Source organism: Anguilla anguilla, chromosome 10 (genome assembly GCF_013347855.1).
Source record: "Anguilla anguilla isolate fAngAng1 chromosome 10, fAngAng1.pri, whole genome shotgun sequence".
NCBI classification, from domain to species: Eukaryota; Metazoa; Chordata; class Actinopteri; order Anguilliformes; family Anguillidae; genus Anguilla; species Anguilla anguilla.
Genome location: NC_049210.1, coordinates 30,422,314 through 30,440,472, shown reverse-complemented (window position 1 = coordinate 30,440,472; position 18,159 = coordinate 30,422,314). Strand labels below are relative to the sequence as shown.

The window sequence follows — 18,159 nt, the reverse complement described above, 5'->3', positions numbered from 1 at the left end:
CAAAGCGTACTGAAGCTGTTCTGGCGGCTCGTGGTGGCCCAGAAATTTAATAAAACACTTTGTGTTGGTTTTTCCTTTAATTTGACACTTTGATATATATATATATATATATATATATATATATATATATATACAGGCAACTCTTTGTATATTTATTTATTTTTACATTTCTTTGAACATAGTTCATTATTTATGTAGGCATAGTTACTGAGGCATTTATTAATTTAAAAAAAATGTATGTATTCTTTATTTATTATTTTATCAGATCTAGTCGCAATTTAAATCCACTTACTTCTTCTTTAAGTATATGGAAATATCTGTTGGTGGAGCCCAGAAATAAAACTTGCTCGATAGTCGATTGAACAAATGAGCAGAGGCCTTGAACCAAGAAACTCATTGGTCAAAGGGGAGGTTACTCTCAACAGTGGGAGGAGTAAAATGGCTGCCACCATGACCAAGAAAGATTTAGTTTGGAGTAGTACATTGTTTTCCGACACCGTTTACTGTTGCGGCATGTTTAGTCAAATACGCTGGGTATTTTTTTTTCTCTTTTTCACAGCGAGCCAATGTTGGAGTGATGAAGGTTACGAGAGGGAAGAATTTCTAAAGAGGGAATACTCGCTGATGAAGCCTTACCAAGGTAGCCTGAGCGGTTTCTTGACTTGAGCCGGTTGCTTGACTTGAGCTAGACTATCTATTATTAGGCAGCTAACTAGTGCTAACCCCGGACCTTTGCTTTTTGTACGGTTTTCCCGCTTGCATTCACACTTTTATAACGTTATCTTTGGTAATTAGCTTAGTCTAGCAGCCAAGTACCTGTCGAAATGTTACTGTGCTGTAGTTAATTCTATTTTGTGCCTAATGTGGAGGGTTTAAATTAGCACTACATGAACTTATTAATTATCAAGTTACTTTATCCGCTATTTCCCACATTGGTCTGCATCTGTAAAACTTAGTTAATTACGTTAACTTAACGTTACGTTAGTGTTTGTTCATCAGATTGCAAAACTAACGCTGGATGACAGTTAGCATTTCAGTGCCAGTCACTGTTGACAAGTCAGTTAACTTACACCCACCTAACGTTAATCACTTGCGGGTTGGCTACGCAAAACCTTAGAGTCAATTCGTTTAACCTCTGGGCTACAGAACTGCATAACGACTGGGCCAGCTATCCAACACTGGCATAAGGATTAGCTTCCAGTTTAAATGAAGTTCTGTGGTGTAGAGGTTTAAATCTGAGTTTAAACTCCAGCTAAACACACTGCACCCTGGGTTTAGATAACTAATTAAGAGCTGATTAGTTGCTTTTGTGTTTCATCACTTTAACGCTTTTTTAAAATGGCAGTTATAATATGACATTAGATAAACTCTTGGTTGTAAATGTTTCTTCACAAAATCACAAATAGAAACGATTGTCGAAAGGGTAGAAAAGTGGAGGAGAAATTTATGTACTAACCCTATAATTTTCATCATGTGAAAAAGCATGCAGCTTCCTAAAATTGTGCACCTTTTTCACTTTCACATCTTCACTGCCTTGTACGATATTAATGTTTTTCTTGCTTGTGACTACATTTGATACCTCTACTGCATGTTTTTAGGTCTGGGCTCTTCAAGCTCTTCTCATTGGGACCTATTGGGTACTGCCATGATAACTACAGAGCATGTGCGTCTGACACCAGACTTGCAGAGCAGGCAGGGGGCGGTATGGAGCCGCATTGTGAGTAAAACACTCCTTTCTTAGCTGCTGGCTCATAGGGCCTTGCTTTTCTTAATCCTTTTGAAATGTCATGCACTGAGATTGCCACAGTCAACTGCATCCCCTCCTCCACTTTCTGTCAAATCTCATCCCTAGAAACTGTAGAATGTCTAGAAAAGGGATAGGCACAGTCTGAAATTGGTTTATGCAAAAATACTGCGGTCTGGTTGGTACTATGATGTATTAACCAGTGCTACAGCATCGGTCATTTATTGTGTTGGCTTGAATTATGGCAAGCAATTTGAGTTCAGGTACAAAAAAAATTGCTCTTTGTTGGGTAAACTTCTCTCACATCAAAGTTTTTCCCACAATTCATTGCGTATTAAATAGTACATTCCTGTCAAGAATAAATGACAAAAATTCCTAAATTCAACACCTGTTTCCTAAAGAAAAGCTAGATAATGCTACACAAACATTATAAATTGATCATGGTACGTAGTGAGTCTGCTTGTTACGTAGCGAGCTGAGCTCGCTAGTTACGGTTCTGTTGTGCTGGTAATCTGCTAATTTACCCAGCTATTGTTTAGCTGTTCTGGAGTTTAATCAGAAAGCTTGTTTCAAAGCAGTTGCTATGAGTTCGCTAGCTATTTCTGACCGCTGTTTTTCCCAAGGCGCGCAGGAACTGCTGCCGTGGGCTATGCATGGGAAATTGTGGTCACTCACTCACTCACTCACTCACGGACAATCTGAGAGGGACCTTTAGTAGGACGCATGCGCAGGTGGTGCTTTGTTTAGTAGGAGTAGGCGAAACGGGACGCATGCGCAGGTAGTGCTTCGTTTTGTAGGAGTAGGCGAAACGTGAACATGTTAGGGTTACCTAAAGTAACGTTAGGTGATAAAGCTGTGCTTAAAAATGTTGTGCCGTTCGAAGTGGTGATTTCGGGAGATGCAGACAGATAAAGGTGTCACGCTAACTAGGTTAACCTAGTTGGCGCGTATGGATCGCCTACTTCAGTTAACCTAGTTCGTGAGTACGGATGCTATCCTGCACGCATGAGTAGGAGCTAAGGACACACAGCTACAACCACCGATACAGATGTATGGACACACGGAGGACAACAAATAACGTTACAGAGGTGAGGACGTGCCATAGCTAGCTAGCTAGCTATATAGTACGGCGGGCAAAACGGAGCTTTAGAATGTCGCCAACAGTGTATGCGCGTGAGCTTGACAACACATTTCTCATAGAAAAGGTAGTTTGTAGCCTTTTTTTAGTTCATTACAATGGTGATGGAAGTGACAAGAAGTAAGTGGTACTGTGCTGTTAGCCTTTATTGATCGCCATACAAGGTTAATGTAAAGTAACTGTCACACCCTCAATAAACGGCAAAAGTCCCAGTAGAAGATTGAATTAAATCTTTTAAAGTTATATATTTTCTGAAACGTTATCGATTCTGATTGGCCACAGTGAGTGGAAACTAGGCTATCTGAGTGTATAGTTTCTATGTAAATTACGTCAAAAGGATTCAGCCTTGTTGTTTGCTACCTAAACTTCACAGCATTGTGAACATACATTGTGAGCACTCATAACATACATTGCCGTTATCATGATTGTAGCATGAAGTGTCTATTTTCAAAATCCATTTAAACCATTCACAAATGACCTGGGACTTTGAAGTTATAAGGCAGGATGTATCAAGTCTCCAGTGAAAATATTGACCTGCCTGTCACTCAGAATTCTGAGAGAACCAACTGCCATAAATGAGCGTGTAAAATCAACCAAAAAATATAGGCTAGTTTGCCAAGTTGCGCCATGGGTCTGGACGGTTTCGTGCTTGTTTAGCAGGGTGCTACTAACCAATAAGGTTGGACGTGTTGAAAGCAAGGGGCGTGTCAGAAGCAAAATGAGCATGTTGAAAGCATATTTCTATTGGTTTAGAATTCTGTTGATTTCACGCATTATCCAATCAAAGGCATTTTCTAAAAAACAAGGTATATCAAAAGCGTTCAAACGTTTATGAATGAGGAAGCCCACCCATGCACTCCTTGTCATGCAAGCTGGAAAACATGTCAGTATTTGTGCCAACGTTTAGGCTATTATTTGAAAATTCAGTTTGATCATAAGTAAATGATACGGTATGTGTTTTTTTACTCATTGTAGCAAAGTCAAAACTGTATTGAAACTCAGGCAATGCGTTAGCTGACTAATATGAGCAAGCTAGCTTACAGGGATCGATAAATCAGCATGAGAAAAATTAAATGGCACATTCCGTTTATCTTAAATTATTAAGGGATTATTTGTTAATGAAACGTTACTCTTGTTATTTTCATTGATAGAGACACATTACAGTTCAACGTCAAGACCAGTTACAATTGACACAAACTCTGCTTTGGTGGTACCGCTTGCTCATTTTGTCCAATGATCAGCCTAGCCAGAGCAGAGGCGCACATTGTTGACACACCAGGATGGCTGGTCATTTCTGGAGCTGCTATTCTTACAGAATGCATTGAATCAGTAGACTATTAGTTTACTCTCCCAGTGTGGGAAGAATTTGAAGCCATCAGGGACCTGTTTTACGAAGCAGGATTGCTGAGCTAGCTTGATAACTGCACTGAGTTAAACCCAGAACCTGTCCCAAATCTGAAACATGGACTGAAATAATGAGCCGTTCCGGGTTTTACTCATCCAGCTAACTCTGTAATTCTGCTTTGTCAAATACCCCCTGCTTTGTGGTACAGGCCACTGGAGGCATACTACTGCAAAGATTGTTTTGTTTTGTTTTGTTTTGGTATTCTTTTATTCAATTTTATATTCAGCGTATGTTCATTTTCATTCAGATGCACAAGTAAATCTCAACATTGATTCTGAAACAAGAGCAGGGATTAGCTAGTTACTGTATTTGATTTGTACGTTTTAGGCTGTATCATGTTCTTCAGGTTCACATTTACTTTGATAAAAAAAAAAGGAAATATTACAATATTATCTTATTGATCCAGCTTACTTCCATTTGCTCTTAAGTCAACATGATCCATCTGTTCAACGTGACAGCCGCAACTGATTTTGGAATGCTAGGAAAGGATAGAAGGGGTGGACAGAGAGTCAAACGGGGCCAATCATTGTCTTTAAATCATGATGCTAAAACAATAAGACCTGTAAGGCATGCCTTTATCTAAAAGATGGCCTTGGGCTCTGGGACAAAGTACCCTGTTGTTTCCTCAACAGTGTCATTATGTAATGGCCAGTGGGCTCACACAACGAATGCAATACTTGCTGTAATTACACTAGGGTGTATCCTACATACCTAGGCTATTAAGATTAACTAAACAAGTAAGTTACATAGATCATGAATGAAACACCAAGGTTATAAAATCTGTTAAAATGAATATACTGGTTTACAAGTCATGAGGACCTGGGTTTTCATAATGATGAACAAATGGATTAGTTGTTTTTACGTGCTATACTATACATTTCTTTTGAAGCTTTCCTTTAGTAATCCATGCAACTAGTTGTACACTTGCAGGGGGTACTCACAGGTGTGAGCAATAGGTGCAGGCGACAATGCACATTTTATTCTGAACAATGCGTCGTATTAGGCCTATTTGATTAATGCTTAAGTTTCAGACATCAAATTAATTTTTATCAGCATCATCAAACCAAAGAAATTCATAATAAACAGGAAAGAGGAGACCATCAACATTATAAAGAAAGTGCAGTCATGGCTGTACTTTGTAAGAAAGCTCCAGTAATTTCATGCTTGGAATATAATGTTGAACTTGCCAAAATGTTTGCTGCTGGGGTAATGTGGTTATATGGTAATATGAATGATGTCATCCACAAGTCAGTTTATATTATTGGTCTCATGGCTATGTCTTTATATAAATAGGCTCAAAATAAAAAGCAATATTGAAAGAAAATACATGTGCAGTTACTCAACAAAAGAATCATTGTATGAACAAAAGATACATTGTATGACCAAGAGTATCTGGACATCCCTTCATCTGCGGCTGTTTTTCATAGTTTGGGCTGGGCCCCTTAGTTTCAGTAAAGGCAAATCTTAATGCTACAGCATGTAATGACATTCTATATGATTCTGTGCTTCCGCAACAGTTTGGGGAAGGCCCTTTCCTGTTTCAGCATGACAATGCCCTAGGGCCCACACCGAGGTTCTTACAAGAATGGTTTCGTCGAGAACGGTGTGGAAGAACTTGACTGGCCTGCATTAGGGCTGTCAAAAAATATTCGAAGTTCGAAAACTATTCAAAAATCTTACTTTTTTTTAAAGTTCGAGCCTAAATTTGAGAATTCGAATATTAGTTTTGGATCCCACGTATTGTAATTAACATGCAGGCTTTAATTTCATGCGGCGAATCATGTTCATGCACGCAAAGTTCATTTCCTGTGCTAACGTTACTTCCTCTGTCAACAAAAAACGTTCTGCCCTGGACCCAGAGCAAGTGGATCGTCTGGTTTTCCTTGCCAATAACCTCCGGTGATACTTTCAGCTCCATGGACACCGAACGTTACTGGTCAGCTAGTCTCGCGAGCCAGTCTCTCTTTTCAATTCGTTCAACAGATCTGGTCAGCTAATAATTTAGGCTAAATAATATTCCCATGGCAGGCTATGTTTCCTTTCTTTTCTGAAGATTTTGATAAAATTGGATGATGAAAGAAGTTAAACAAACTAAACAGAGTAAGTAATTTATGTTGTTTTAGGCTATAGGTATTAGCCGTTTTAATAGTTTTTGTGTTAAGAAATAAACAGCGATTTCCTATAAACAATCATTTCCCCATGATTATTAAATGCCGATTTGTGGCAAATTACATCCACAAGAAAGTGCTTTATTCATTTGCGCATTAGGCTGTAGTGCAGGGGGCTCATTTATAAAATGAACTTGCATGCATACGTCAAGTGAAGACCTGATGTAGAGCCACGACCGTTTCCACGGTCAAATCGAGTCATGTTGAAATTTTATAAATCACTACTTTGACGTGTTTTTCTACGCACGCGCCACACAGTTGATCTAATAGCCTATACGTTTTATAAATGAGGCCCCAGATGTAGTAACCTAGTATTAAAGTTCACCGATGTCCTCTATTCTACTGCCCGCTTGTGGAAAATAACGCGCAGGCCAGTTTAGAGGGAGCGTCACGTGCATATTGCACCCGACAATAAGCAGCTTATTTTTGTGAATTATAGGCAAATGCTATTTGAATATATTCAAACTCTAACTAATTACAAAAGCTAATATTCAAACTCAATTTCATGGCACTTTTGACAGCCTTAGCCTGCACAGAGCCCAGAACTCAACCCTGTCCAACACCTTTGGGATCAATTGGAAACTATGAGCCAGGCCTAATGGTGCTTGACCTCATTAATGGCTGAATGGAAGTAAATCCCTAACATCTAGTATAAAGCCTTCCCAGAAGAGAGGAGTTTGCTATAGCAGCTAAGAGTGGACCAACTCTATATTAATGTCCATATTTTTGGATGAGATTTTGGATGTCAGGTGTCCTCATACCTTTGGTCATGTAGTGTAAGTTGGCTGGTTGGTGTGCAGTCATCATTTCATGCTATTTCTAGGCTTTACAACAACAGTAACAACAATTTAGCCTAAATAATGTAAAACATTCAAGCACTTTATTAACACTCAGCTAAAATTACTGCTTGCTGAACAGCTTTTGTTTGGTATGAATATAGTGGTTTGCTATGATTGCAACGGTTCTAAGACATGGTTTCGATATGCTCACAAAAATGCTTTTGATACGCCTTACTTCTCTGGAGAATTCATTGGATTGGGTAGAATGTGCAACCTAGTGCATTATCAACCAATATAAACATGCTTTTTACACACATCTTTTGCTTTTGATACACCCCTTGCTTTCTACATGCCCTGTGCTCTGGCCCTTCTGTTCACACAGCATGGTTTTTCCTGAGCAGTGAACATTGTAAACAAAAAAAACTGCAGCACTTAGCCTACCTCTAATTCATGTCATCTTTGACAGGATGTTGCTAATTCAGGCTGCCACATTTAACAGAACTGTTTATCATGACTTTTCTTGACAATGTAAAATACATCTCATAAAAAACACGTTTTCAACGTACACAAATGCCAAGTTACTCAAAAGTATTGATATCAAAATGACGCCAAGTTACGGTACTACAAACAATATAGGCTATCTTGCCACACCAAAATTACATAAGATGTATTTCAAAGCAATGCTACCCAATATTTCCTCAATTCTTTCAAGTTACTTGGCCCTGTGTGTATAAGCATGCAGTACATGGACAGGCCAAACATATGTGTGGACGGCTTTCTCAAAGTCAAGATTGATTGAATAGGCATCTATATGTCCAATTTATATTGGTATGTAGGCTATGTATTTCGCTGCCCAGCCTTTCTGTTGCGTGAATAATTGTATGTTTCTTGGTATAAATGTCTGCTCGTAAATGTGAATGTAACATGCTGTGAGGGAAATGTCCCCATGGGGATAAATAAGTTCTCTATGTATGTATGTATGTATGTACAATATGTATTTTACATGCATTATTTATTGTACGTAACAAATATACAATCACTTGTACATTTACTGAAATTCAGTTCAGAAGCAAGTGTAAACATATGTTTTCCGGAGAAATATGCTTCCTGAAGTTACTGACCAGCAGTTTCCCACATGAATTTCAATGTGTTCCATGAGGCAATTCGAAATATTCGACACTTTGATCTGACACAAAGTGTGCATGACATTGTGAAATGGTAAGATTACAAAACACAGGGCCAAGTGACTTGAAAGAATTGAGGAAATATTGGGTAGCATTGCTTTGAAATACATCTTATGTAATTTCGGTGAGGCAAGATAGCCTATATTAACTTGGCATTTTTGTACGTTGAAAACGTGTTTTTTATGAGAGATCATTTATTTTTGCAAAGCGTTTTATTATGAGAGTGAGAAATGTGAAGTGACCCTGTAAGAAACGGTTGTGGATTATGGCTATCCTTGTGTGAATTTGTACAGTCTGATGAGCGTGTACCGTTTAGCAGTTTCAGTTTGCTATATATGTAAAACAGTGGCTGTGACAAAGGGTGTGGTGGCGTAAATGTAAACGCATCAGAAAAGGTGAAATATGGCCAGTGTATGTAGGCTACTCACGGATTTGACGGGCATCCAACGAGCCTTGATTGACAAAAGAATCAGCAAGCCCGTAGAATTAGAGCTGCCTAGGTCGGAACTTGTGTACCCTTCTGTCCTGCTCCGTTGTCTGTTTTTCGTGAAGATGCACTTTTAGTGTTTGTAAGATTTATAAGGCATTTTGATAGGCTTATCTGCAGGTAGGAATCCTCTTTGCTGTTTTGTTAAGCTAGAACCGGAAAAGTTGATAGTGGAGAATAGGAGCAGACGCATATGTCCCAGCAGGCTTTGCATATGAGAAAATAACAACAGTGTGAGATAAATTAGGCGAAATGATGAAATTGCGTAGTTGAAACAATATGTTTTTAGCAGAATGGGCATGTAGGTGAAGGTTGACATGATGACAGACTATAGTGCGAAGTAAATGAAGTGACCATGAGCGAGCTTAGTTTCCTTATTAAATGGTAGGCCTAGGCTATATATAACAGTCTGTATTAAACGTTAGTTGTTAAAGTGGAGGGTTAAATAACATGTGAAATCTATTGCACTGCTGTGTTTTTCTCATGTTCAGTGCTAGTATTTATAGGCTAATTATGAGTGAATCATGATTTTAAATGTAATGTTTTAATGCGGAGTTGCAGAACGTACATACGTAGTAATTGTTTGTATGTGGCTAGATGGAGAACAGGGCGAGGTAACATGAATGTAGAAACGTGGCGTTTGCTGATAAGAAGGTTTTGTACGGTAGCCAAGTGAAGAAATATAGTTAGTAGAAATGGCACAGTGGTGAACTGGTGTAACTTTTTAATAAAAAGAATACATCTGCCGTCATGAAATGCATATGGGTGGCCGTGAGTGAGTTTTGGTAAAGCAAATATAAGCGTAAGAAAACGTTAGTGTAAAAGAGGAAATGATCTGCCTGAGGGCGAGGCGGGATTCAAGCCTTAAACCGGAGGTTTACCAGTCTGTGACTTCGTTAGTGCAGCACCATGACATAGCTATGCAATGCGTGAAATATCATTAGCAAACCTGTCCGTGGTTTTAAAGAAGAACACAGGCCAGTAAGCACAGAAGAGCTCCCGTTGAATCCATATGGCTTAGCAATATTGTAGCCGGTTAATAACTGAACGTACAGACGGTACGTCATAATGCAGTGTATACATTCGGTGAACGGCGGGTAGATATGGTGCAAAAGCAATAATTGATAAGTAGTAGACAATTATTAGTGAGGGTCGAAGCAGGTTAAAGAAACGTGTTCCTAGCTGGGCTTGAACCTACGATCCCGTGTTCCCAAGACTGTAACCTTGCCCACTAGGCCACAGGCGGACTAGCTGTTTAAACTGGAAATGTTTCAGAGTAAAAAGGTATGGGTATTTTGCGTGTGTATGCGAGTTTTTGATTGGGTCGTGTAGGTGAAGATTTGGCTGGTGTCAGTGAAATGTCCAATGGGGAGACATGTTGTTAGTGGGATAGGCGGCAGGAAAAATAAGAATGAGAAAAAGAAGAAGAAGAAGAAAGAGAAGAAGAAGAAGGAGAAAACGCAAAATCCCCTTAGTTTGGGGCTATATAAATGCAGTCCATTTATTGTGTGGACATGTGAAGTTGTTTATGAATTCTGTCTGTTGAAATGGGGTCAGAATGTACAGAATTTAATGTTTTTAAGGGCTGAGTGTCTGTGGCTGTTGTGGTTATTTCTGTGGGGAACCCTGAAAAGTGCCAAACTCTCGGTGCTGTATAGGTATGGGGCATACCTGCCATCCCAATGAACTAGACTGCAATACATGAATTTAACTGTATGTTATGACATGATAGTCTGGTTTTATGTTTGCTCAACAATAGGTGTGTAAATCTCAGGCTACACCACGATAGGATATGATTTCAGTTTGTGAGGCAACAGTTTGGTATTTGGCAATATCACGATTTTTAATATGATTTGGGATGTTGCGATTAACTGCTTTGAAGAGAGAGAGAGAGCGCGCCCACCTGCACAAACATAAATAAAATAAAATATAAAGAAATAAAATAAACACTATCTTCACCCTTCGCCCCTCATGGGTTCCAGACAAAAACAATTAACTAAAACAACAAACTAAAATAACAAAGCAAGCAAAGCAAAACTTTTCAGTTCCCTGCTCGTAGCTGGCCAGATTTTTACCTGGCCAGCTGCTCCCACTTTTCAGCAGGGGTTCATTTTTCCCCGTCTTGTTAAAAGAAACAAATCTGAAATTAAACGCAACTCAAATAATGAAACTCGCTCTCGAGTGGGCTCCCGGTCTCGGCCCACGAATTGTGGAGAGCAGCACACCTTTAAGCACCTGGGCTGCGTGCGCTCTATCCAAGAGCCAGCGCAGCCGAGACCAATCCGCCTCTCTGGCGGACCGAATTCCACACCTTGCTTAAAAATAGATATTGATATTGACAGTAGAATGGTGTGGTATAGTTACAAAAGAATACTGTGAACTGCCTTTTTCATTGCTGTATTGGCATGTACCACGTTGGGCTATTTGCTTTATCTTGTTGGTATGAGAGAATTCTTTTGGTGGTGGAACAATATTTTTATGAACTCCCAGATAGCGGTGTTATGCATGGGGGATATAGTTACAGATGAGACTGCAGGGACGGGGTGATTGTTAAATGGACAAACTACATGACAGTGGTGGCACTTAGAAACTCTGTATTTACATAGTTGTTGTGTGTTGTCTACTAATAAAGCTAGAACACATAGTTTGTTGTTTCCACTCGTAGTTTGTTTGCAGGAGTGCTAAATGTTTGGAACAGTCTCAGTATAGCCCATTAGGGGGCTTGCGTGGAGGAGTTAATAACTAATTATTTTAATTCATACAATGAACGTGACAGGAAAAATGTTTTGGTTAACATACAGTTGAGGCCAAAGGTTTACATATAGGCTACCTAGGCTAAAGATATTCAAACTCAGTTTTTCACAACTCTGTACATTTCATGTTGCCATGCATTTCTTTTGGCAAGTCAATTAGGGCATCTGCTTTGTTCACATCAGAGGTCATTTTAAAACAATTAATGAGAGACTGATTTATTTCAGCTCTAATCACTATATCAGAATTCCAGTGGGTCAAATGTTTACATACACCAAGTTGACTGTCTCTTTAAACAGTCTGGAAGATTCCAGAAATTGATGTAATGACTTTTTAGAAAATTGTGGAAAACGGGTGAGGTTTTAATCCAAAGAACACCATCCCAACTCTGAAGCATGGGGATGGCAGCAGCCTGTTTTGCTGGAAAAGGGACTGGTGCACTTCAGAAAATGGATGGCATCATGAGGAAGGAGGATTATTTAGAAATACTGAAGCAACACCTCAAGACATCATTTACATTACATTACATTACAGGCATTTAGCAGACGCTCTTATCCAGAGCGACGTACAACAAGTGCATTAGTTCACGGTGCAGAGGTGCAAAAGAAACACACTAGAGTGAAGTAAGGATCGTAGTGCCAGAAGTGACCACATCGATCAGGACTCCAACCCTGTAGAGTAACCTGTTCAGCAAACAACAATCCTACCAAGTACAAACTAGCACTGGAATCACATTTGCCTAATCAGACAAAAAACAACAACAACAACAATCCTGCCAAATAAACTAACGTAATCGTATTATCCTAACTAGGTACATTGAGCTAAACTATAGGCTAGGGAGGGGTGGGGAGAGGTGCAGCCTGAAGAGATGAGTCTTCAGTCTGCGTTTGAAGGTGGTAAGATTCTCTGCTGTTCTGACCGCCACGGGGAGGTCATTCCACCAGCGAGGGGCCAGGAAAGACAGCAGACAAGAGCGGGAAGTACAGACGCGAAGAGGGGGAGGTGCCAAGCGTCCAGAGGTGGCAGAACGGAGAGGTCTGGCTGGTGTGTAGGGTCTGATGATCCTCTGGATGTACCCTGGTGCTGACCCCTTAGCTGCCTGGTATGCAAGCACCAAGGTCTTAAATTTGATGCGAGCCATAACAGGCAGCCAGTGGAGGTCAGTGAGCAGGGGGGTGACATGGGAATGTCTGGGGAGGTTGTAGACCAGACGCGCTGCAGCATTCTGGATGAGCTGCAGGGGTCTGATGGCGGATGCTGGCAGACCAGCCACCAGCGAGTTGCAGTAGTCCAGGCGGGACAGGACCATCGCTTGAACCAGGAGCTGGGTTGCGTAGGTGGTGAGGAAGGGGTGGATTCTCCGGATGTTGTACAGGAAGAACCTGCACGTTCGACTCAACGCTGTGATGTTCTGGGAGAGGGACAGTCTGTTGTCCATCACCACTCCAAGGTTTTTTGCGGTGGGTGATGATGACACCACGGTGTCCCCTAGGGAAATAGAAAAGTCAAGAAGGTTAGAGGATGGAGCAGGGATGAAGATCATCTCTGTCTTACCTGGGTTCAGCTTAAGATGGTGGTTATCCATCCAGCTCTGGATGTCCCTCAGGCAAGCAGAGATGCGAGCAGAGACCTGAGTGTCAGAGGGGGGGAAGGAGAGAAAGAGTTGGGTGTCATCGGCATAACAATGATAAGACAACCCATGGGCAGAGATTACAGGACCAAGAGATTGGGTGTACAGGGAGAATAGGAGGGGACCAAGGACTGAGCCCTGGGGAACTCCTGTGGCAAGGGGGCGAGGTGCCGATACTGCACCAGCCCAGGCGACTTGGAAGGAGCGACCGGAGAGGTAGGACTCGACCCAGTCTAGTGCTGTGCCACAGATCCCCATAGCTAACAGGGAGGACAGGAGGATAGGGTGGTTGACTGTGTCAAAGGCAGCAGAAAGGTCTAGGAGGATCAGGACAGATGAATGGGAGGCTGCTTGTGCGGCGTGAAGCGACTCACTGACCGAGAGGAGTGCGGTCTCTGTCGAGTGGCCAGGTCTGAAGCCGGACTGGTGGGGGTCCAGGAGGTTGTTTAGTAAGAGAAAAGAGGAGAGTTGGTTAGAAGCAGCTCGTTCAATTGTTTTGGATAGGAAAGGGAGAAGGGAGACAGGACGGTAGTTCTGGATGACAGAGGGATCCAGAGTGGGCTTTTTCAGCAGTGGGGTGATGTGGGCCAGCTTGAAAGAAGAGGGGAAACATCCAGAAGACAAGGAGGAGTTCACAAGGGAGGTGACAAACGGGAGGATGTCAGGTGTGATAGTCTGGAGGAGAGAGGAAGGGATGGGGTCAAGAGCACAGGTGGTAGAGCGGTGGGAGAGTAGGAGCTGGGAAACATCAGAGTCAGTGAGGGGAGAGAAAGTGGAGAAACAAGGGGAGGGAACAGAGATGGGGGAGTGGGAAAGGGTGGTGGTGGACGTGAAGGAGCTGCGGATGTCTGCAATTTTCTCATCGAAGAAAACTGCAAAGTCATCTGCAGCGCGGGAGGACTGAGGTGGGGAAGGAGTGCTGAGGAGAGAGGAGAAAATGGAGAACAGTTGATGAGGGTTAGAGGCAGATTTATGAATTTTTGTTTGATAATAATTAATTTTGGCAGAGGTTACAGCAGTAGAAAATGTAGCTAGCATAGACTGGTAGGCAGACAGGTCGGATTGAGCCATCAGCTAGAAAGTTAAAACTTGGTCGCAACTGGGTCTTCCAGCAGGACAATGATCCTAAGTTAGAACAAAATGGCAACAAAGTGAAAGTATTGGAGGGGCCTTTACAAAGCCCTGACCTGAATCCCATAAAAAATTTGTGGATTGAACTGAAAAAGCGTGTCTGAGCAAGGAGGCCCACAAACCTGACTGAGTTACACCAGTTCAGTCAGGAGGAATGGGCAAAAATTGCAGCAAAATATTGTGAGAAGCTTGTGGAAGGCTACCCTAAGTGTTTGATTCAAGTTAAGCAATTAAAAGGCAATGCCACCAAATACTAACAGTGTATGTAAACTTTTTATCCCCTGAAAATCTGATATTGTACATAAAAGCTTAAATAAATAGCCTATGTCTCTTAGCTATTATTTTGAAATTAGGCCTACCTCTTATGGAAATAAAGTACATACCCTAATTGACTTAACACAGGAAATGTACGGTAACATGAAATGTGTGGAGTTGAGTTTGAATGTCTTTAGCCTAGGTGTATGTAAACTTTTGGCGTCAACTGTACCATAACAGACCTGCATCGTTTCACCTAATTTCATCAATTTGTTGCCCAATAACGGGCTTCAAAGGCAATCAAAAACCTAGAATCAAGACTAGATACAGAATGCCGTCTTATACTGTACCTGCATTAAGGAAGCAATTGAACTGATCAGAAAAACCTGTCAAGCCATTTGTCCAAAACGTTATGGTGCCCTGAAATGGGGGAACTATGTTTAAAAAGTACTGTAATTTCTACATGGGGAAACCAAAATGTATAAAATATACCTTTTAATGTGAGAATCTGCATTTTAACCACATATGAATTGTTTGATTACAAATACACAATTGTGAACTACAGAGCCAAAAAATAAAAAATAATAAAGTAGGCTATCTGTCCCTGACATTATGGAGCTTACTTGTGGAGGCTTTTGGTAGTTTTGGCCTTGCTTTAAAAATGGCAGAATTCAAGCCCTGTGTAAACTTTGTGTACATAAACACCATAGCAGATCACAAGCAATCATAGATTGCATTGCCTAATGCATTTTATGTCATTGTACTGTTAAGTAAACATTGCATTGTAAATACAGACATTGGACAAAATAATGTAAACACCTAACAATTGACAAAATAGTGATATGTAGTAGGGCCACTTTTTGCCTTCAAAACAGCTTTAAACCTTCTTGGAATGCTGTTATACAAGTTCTGAACTGTCTGTAGTGGGATGTAGTTGCACCAATCTTCAAGAAGGAAGGCCTCCAGTTCTTTGAATGACGAATGAGGTGGGTCTCTTCTAGAAGTGTAACAATCCATTAATCTGGATCAATTCAACTGGCAGGATCCAATCTAATCAGTGCAAAGCAAAAATATCGGTTCAGATTGTTATTGTATTGCAAAACACTTTTATTCTGTAAAAAGAAAAAACTTTTTTGTGAAATGAAAACCCAAAGCACTGTTGCTGTCAACATCAACCTGGTGTGCTGCACAAGTCTTTTGTCCCCAAGCAGCATGGATAACGAGCAGTTGCAAGACAAAGAGAAGAATGAAGGCATTTCTATTTTACTCACCCCTTGGGCATAAATCCACAGTGTGGAAATATTTACGATTTTTTAAGAATGACGGGACAGCAGACAAAACACGTGCCACATGCAAACACAGGGAAACTAGCACCTGACCATCGGCCAAATGCAGGTAGATTATGTTATATTAAACAGGACCTATTTACCAAACACATTGCCGTGTAGAAATCAAGCTGCTGAGAAAATCCCCAAAACATACATTAAAGTTCACGCGGTTACAACAGTCACAAGCATAGCTTGTGATACAGTGCTGGGGGTTACCATATCACAGGGTGAACAGACAGAAATACAAAAAGGGGATAATTGGCTTTTTGCCATTTATTTAAGCCTCTAACTGAAAATAATAGAGTGCCTTTTGAAAATAAGGGCCACAACCAAAACTCTGGCAACCAAAACTTCAGAGGCAAAGGCAGGCGAAAATACTAAATCACAAAAGGAAAAGAGCCATAAAAATGTAAGAATGGTCCAAGAAGACAGCCACACAGTCTAAAAACCCTTCATACTATGACTCACCACCAGGCCTTTTATTAAACCCAATGATTAGGTAATTTGCCGTCGCTGATATGATTACAATGAACCGCAATTGCGGCCATAACTGTAAGTGGGCCAGTGCTGCCCCCTGGTGCACAGCACCCAAATTCCCTTCCTGGCGTCACAAGCTTCAGAATACGAGACTTCATGTCCCACAAATCCTCCTGTTCATTAGGCCACTCCTATTGGATGTGTATGTGGTCTGCTTTCGTTGCCAGTCGTGCCAGTAAGGTGGTATCAAGTGGTAACCTAAACATTAGCCATTTTTGTGAAAATCATTGCCAAAATGATCTAAAATAAGCTATCAAAAGATGCGGAAAATGATAAGAAGACAAATGATAATGTCGAAGACTAACAAAATAAGGTTAAAAACGACTATTTTAATGAGAAGTGGGAGCTTAACGATAACTAAGTGTCACCAATGGCTGGTATACAAATACAAGGCTGAAGAGCTAGTCATGTTCTGTGCTGACTAGGATTGTCCTTGTTGATATACCTTTAAGAGATATGGTGATAATCGATATTATTGTCTTTTTATATTGTAGTGGAATTACGACAACGCAAACTAAAGTTATTACAACGTGTGGACCGGTGGCAGCATTGATCTCAAATTGCAGTTCGCCTGCTGACTCCGACCAGAAGTTAAATAAGGCATTTTATATTTAACCCCTGCATGTAAACCCTCTAGTGGCCGTGACGCCAGTGTCCAGCGATTACTCAACTCTAACAATCATTGCTCCTGCAGCCTATGAGTGGAAACAACAAACTCTGTGTAATAGCTTTATTAGTGCACAAAGCCAGATACAGAGTTTCTAAGTTGCATTGTCATGTAGCTTGTTTATTTAATGAGCACCCCCAGCTTAGTGTCATCTGCAACGATACTGACCAAGCATGGCCAAATGGACAATCTTTCACCACCAAGAATTGGTATTCCGTAATAACAACAAGATAAATCCAACAATAGGCCGAAAAATGAAAAATGCGGTGTAGCGGTGAAAAATTCTGCTCACAAAATAGCAAACTAAACAAGTGAAGTACTTGTACAAATCAATATCAGCTACCGAATATGGAAAAAATACACAATCTACCATTGTTTTTACACGTACAGATTTCCCTTTCAAAATTCAGTGGTCATTCATTGTCTTGGATGACTCGTTTGTGAAATATACACACATTTGCAACGCCTGTACATGTTGTCTATGCCATTGTGGCCCTTCTCAGGTTTGTTCGACGATTGTTTTATCCTGTAGAGGACCGTATGAACTTTCCAACAATGTATGACGTGTCTAATTGGACATTTGGAACAGCAAAATCTAGGGCCAAGCGTAACAGCAAGTTTGGTCACATCGTCACAGCTTTACGCATTTTCAGCCATGCTGGAAAAGACACATCTGGTGAGGCGTAATTGTTGCTTTCCTTCTATTTTGCGGAGAATATCATTAATCTTGAGGACTTCTCAGCATGACAAAAGACTCGTGTAGCTGATATGGATTTGGGGGAGTGAGACTGAAGTGGAGAGTGAGGGAGGCACCTCTGAGCCCGATGCCGTTGATTCTTGCGAGGAGGATACATACTGTAGCAATTTCTACAAGTGACCAACCAGGTGAATTGTGCTTTTGAGATTACACTCATTTGCACAAGAAGAGCAGAACTGGCAGAATTCAGGCCCGCGA

At 40.8% G+C, this 18,159-nt stretch overlaps 1 protein-coding gene across 1 annotated transcript in view; it reads left to right on the top strand.

Moving 5' to 3' along the window:
* The first annotated feature begins 410 nt into the window (after positions 1–410).
* Positions 411–18,159, top strand: part of LOC118237094 (VIP36-like protein) — a 30,303-nt gene continuing 12,554 nt past the window's right edge. The window contains exons 1-2 of the mRNA XM_035435531.1: positions 411–640; positions 1,599–1,717. Of these exons, the coding sequence (XP_035291422.1) occupies positions 439–640; positions 1,599–1,717 (321 nt within the window). The 5' untranslated portion in view covers positions 411–438. The remainder of the gene's footprint in view (positions 641–1,598; positions 1,718–18,159) is intronic.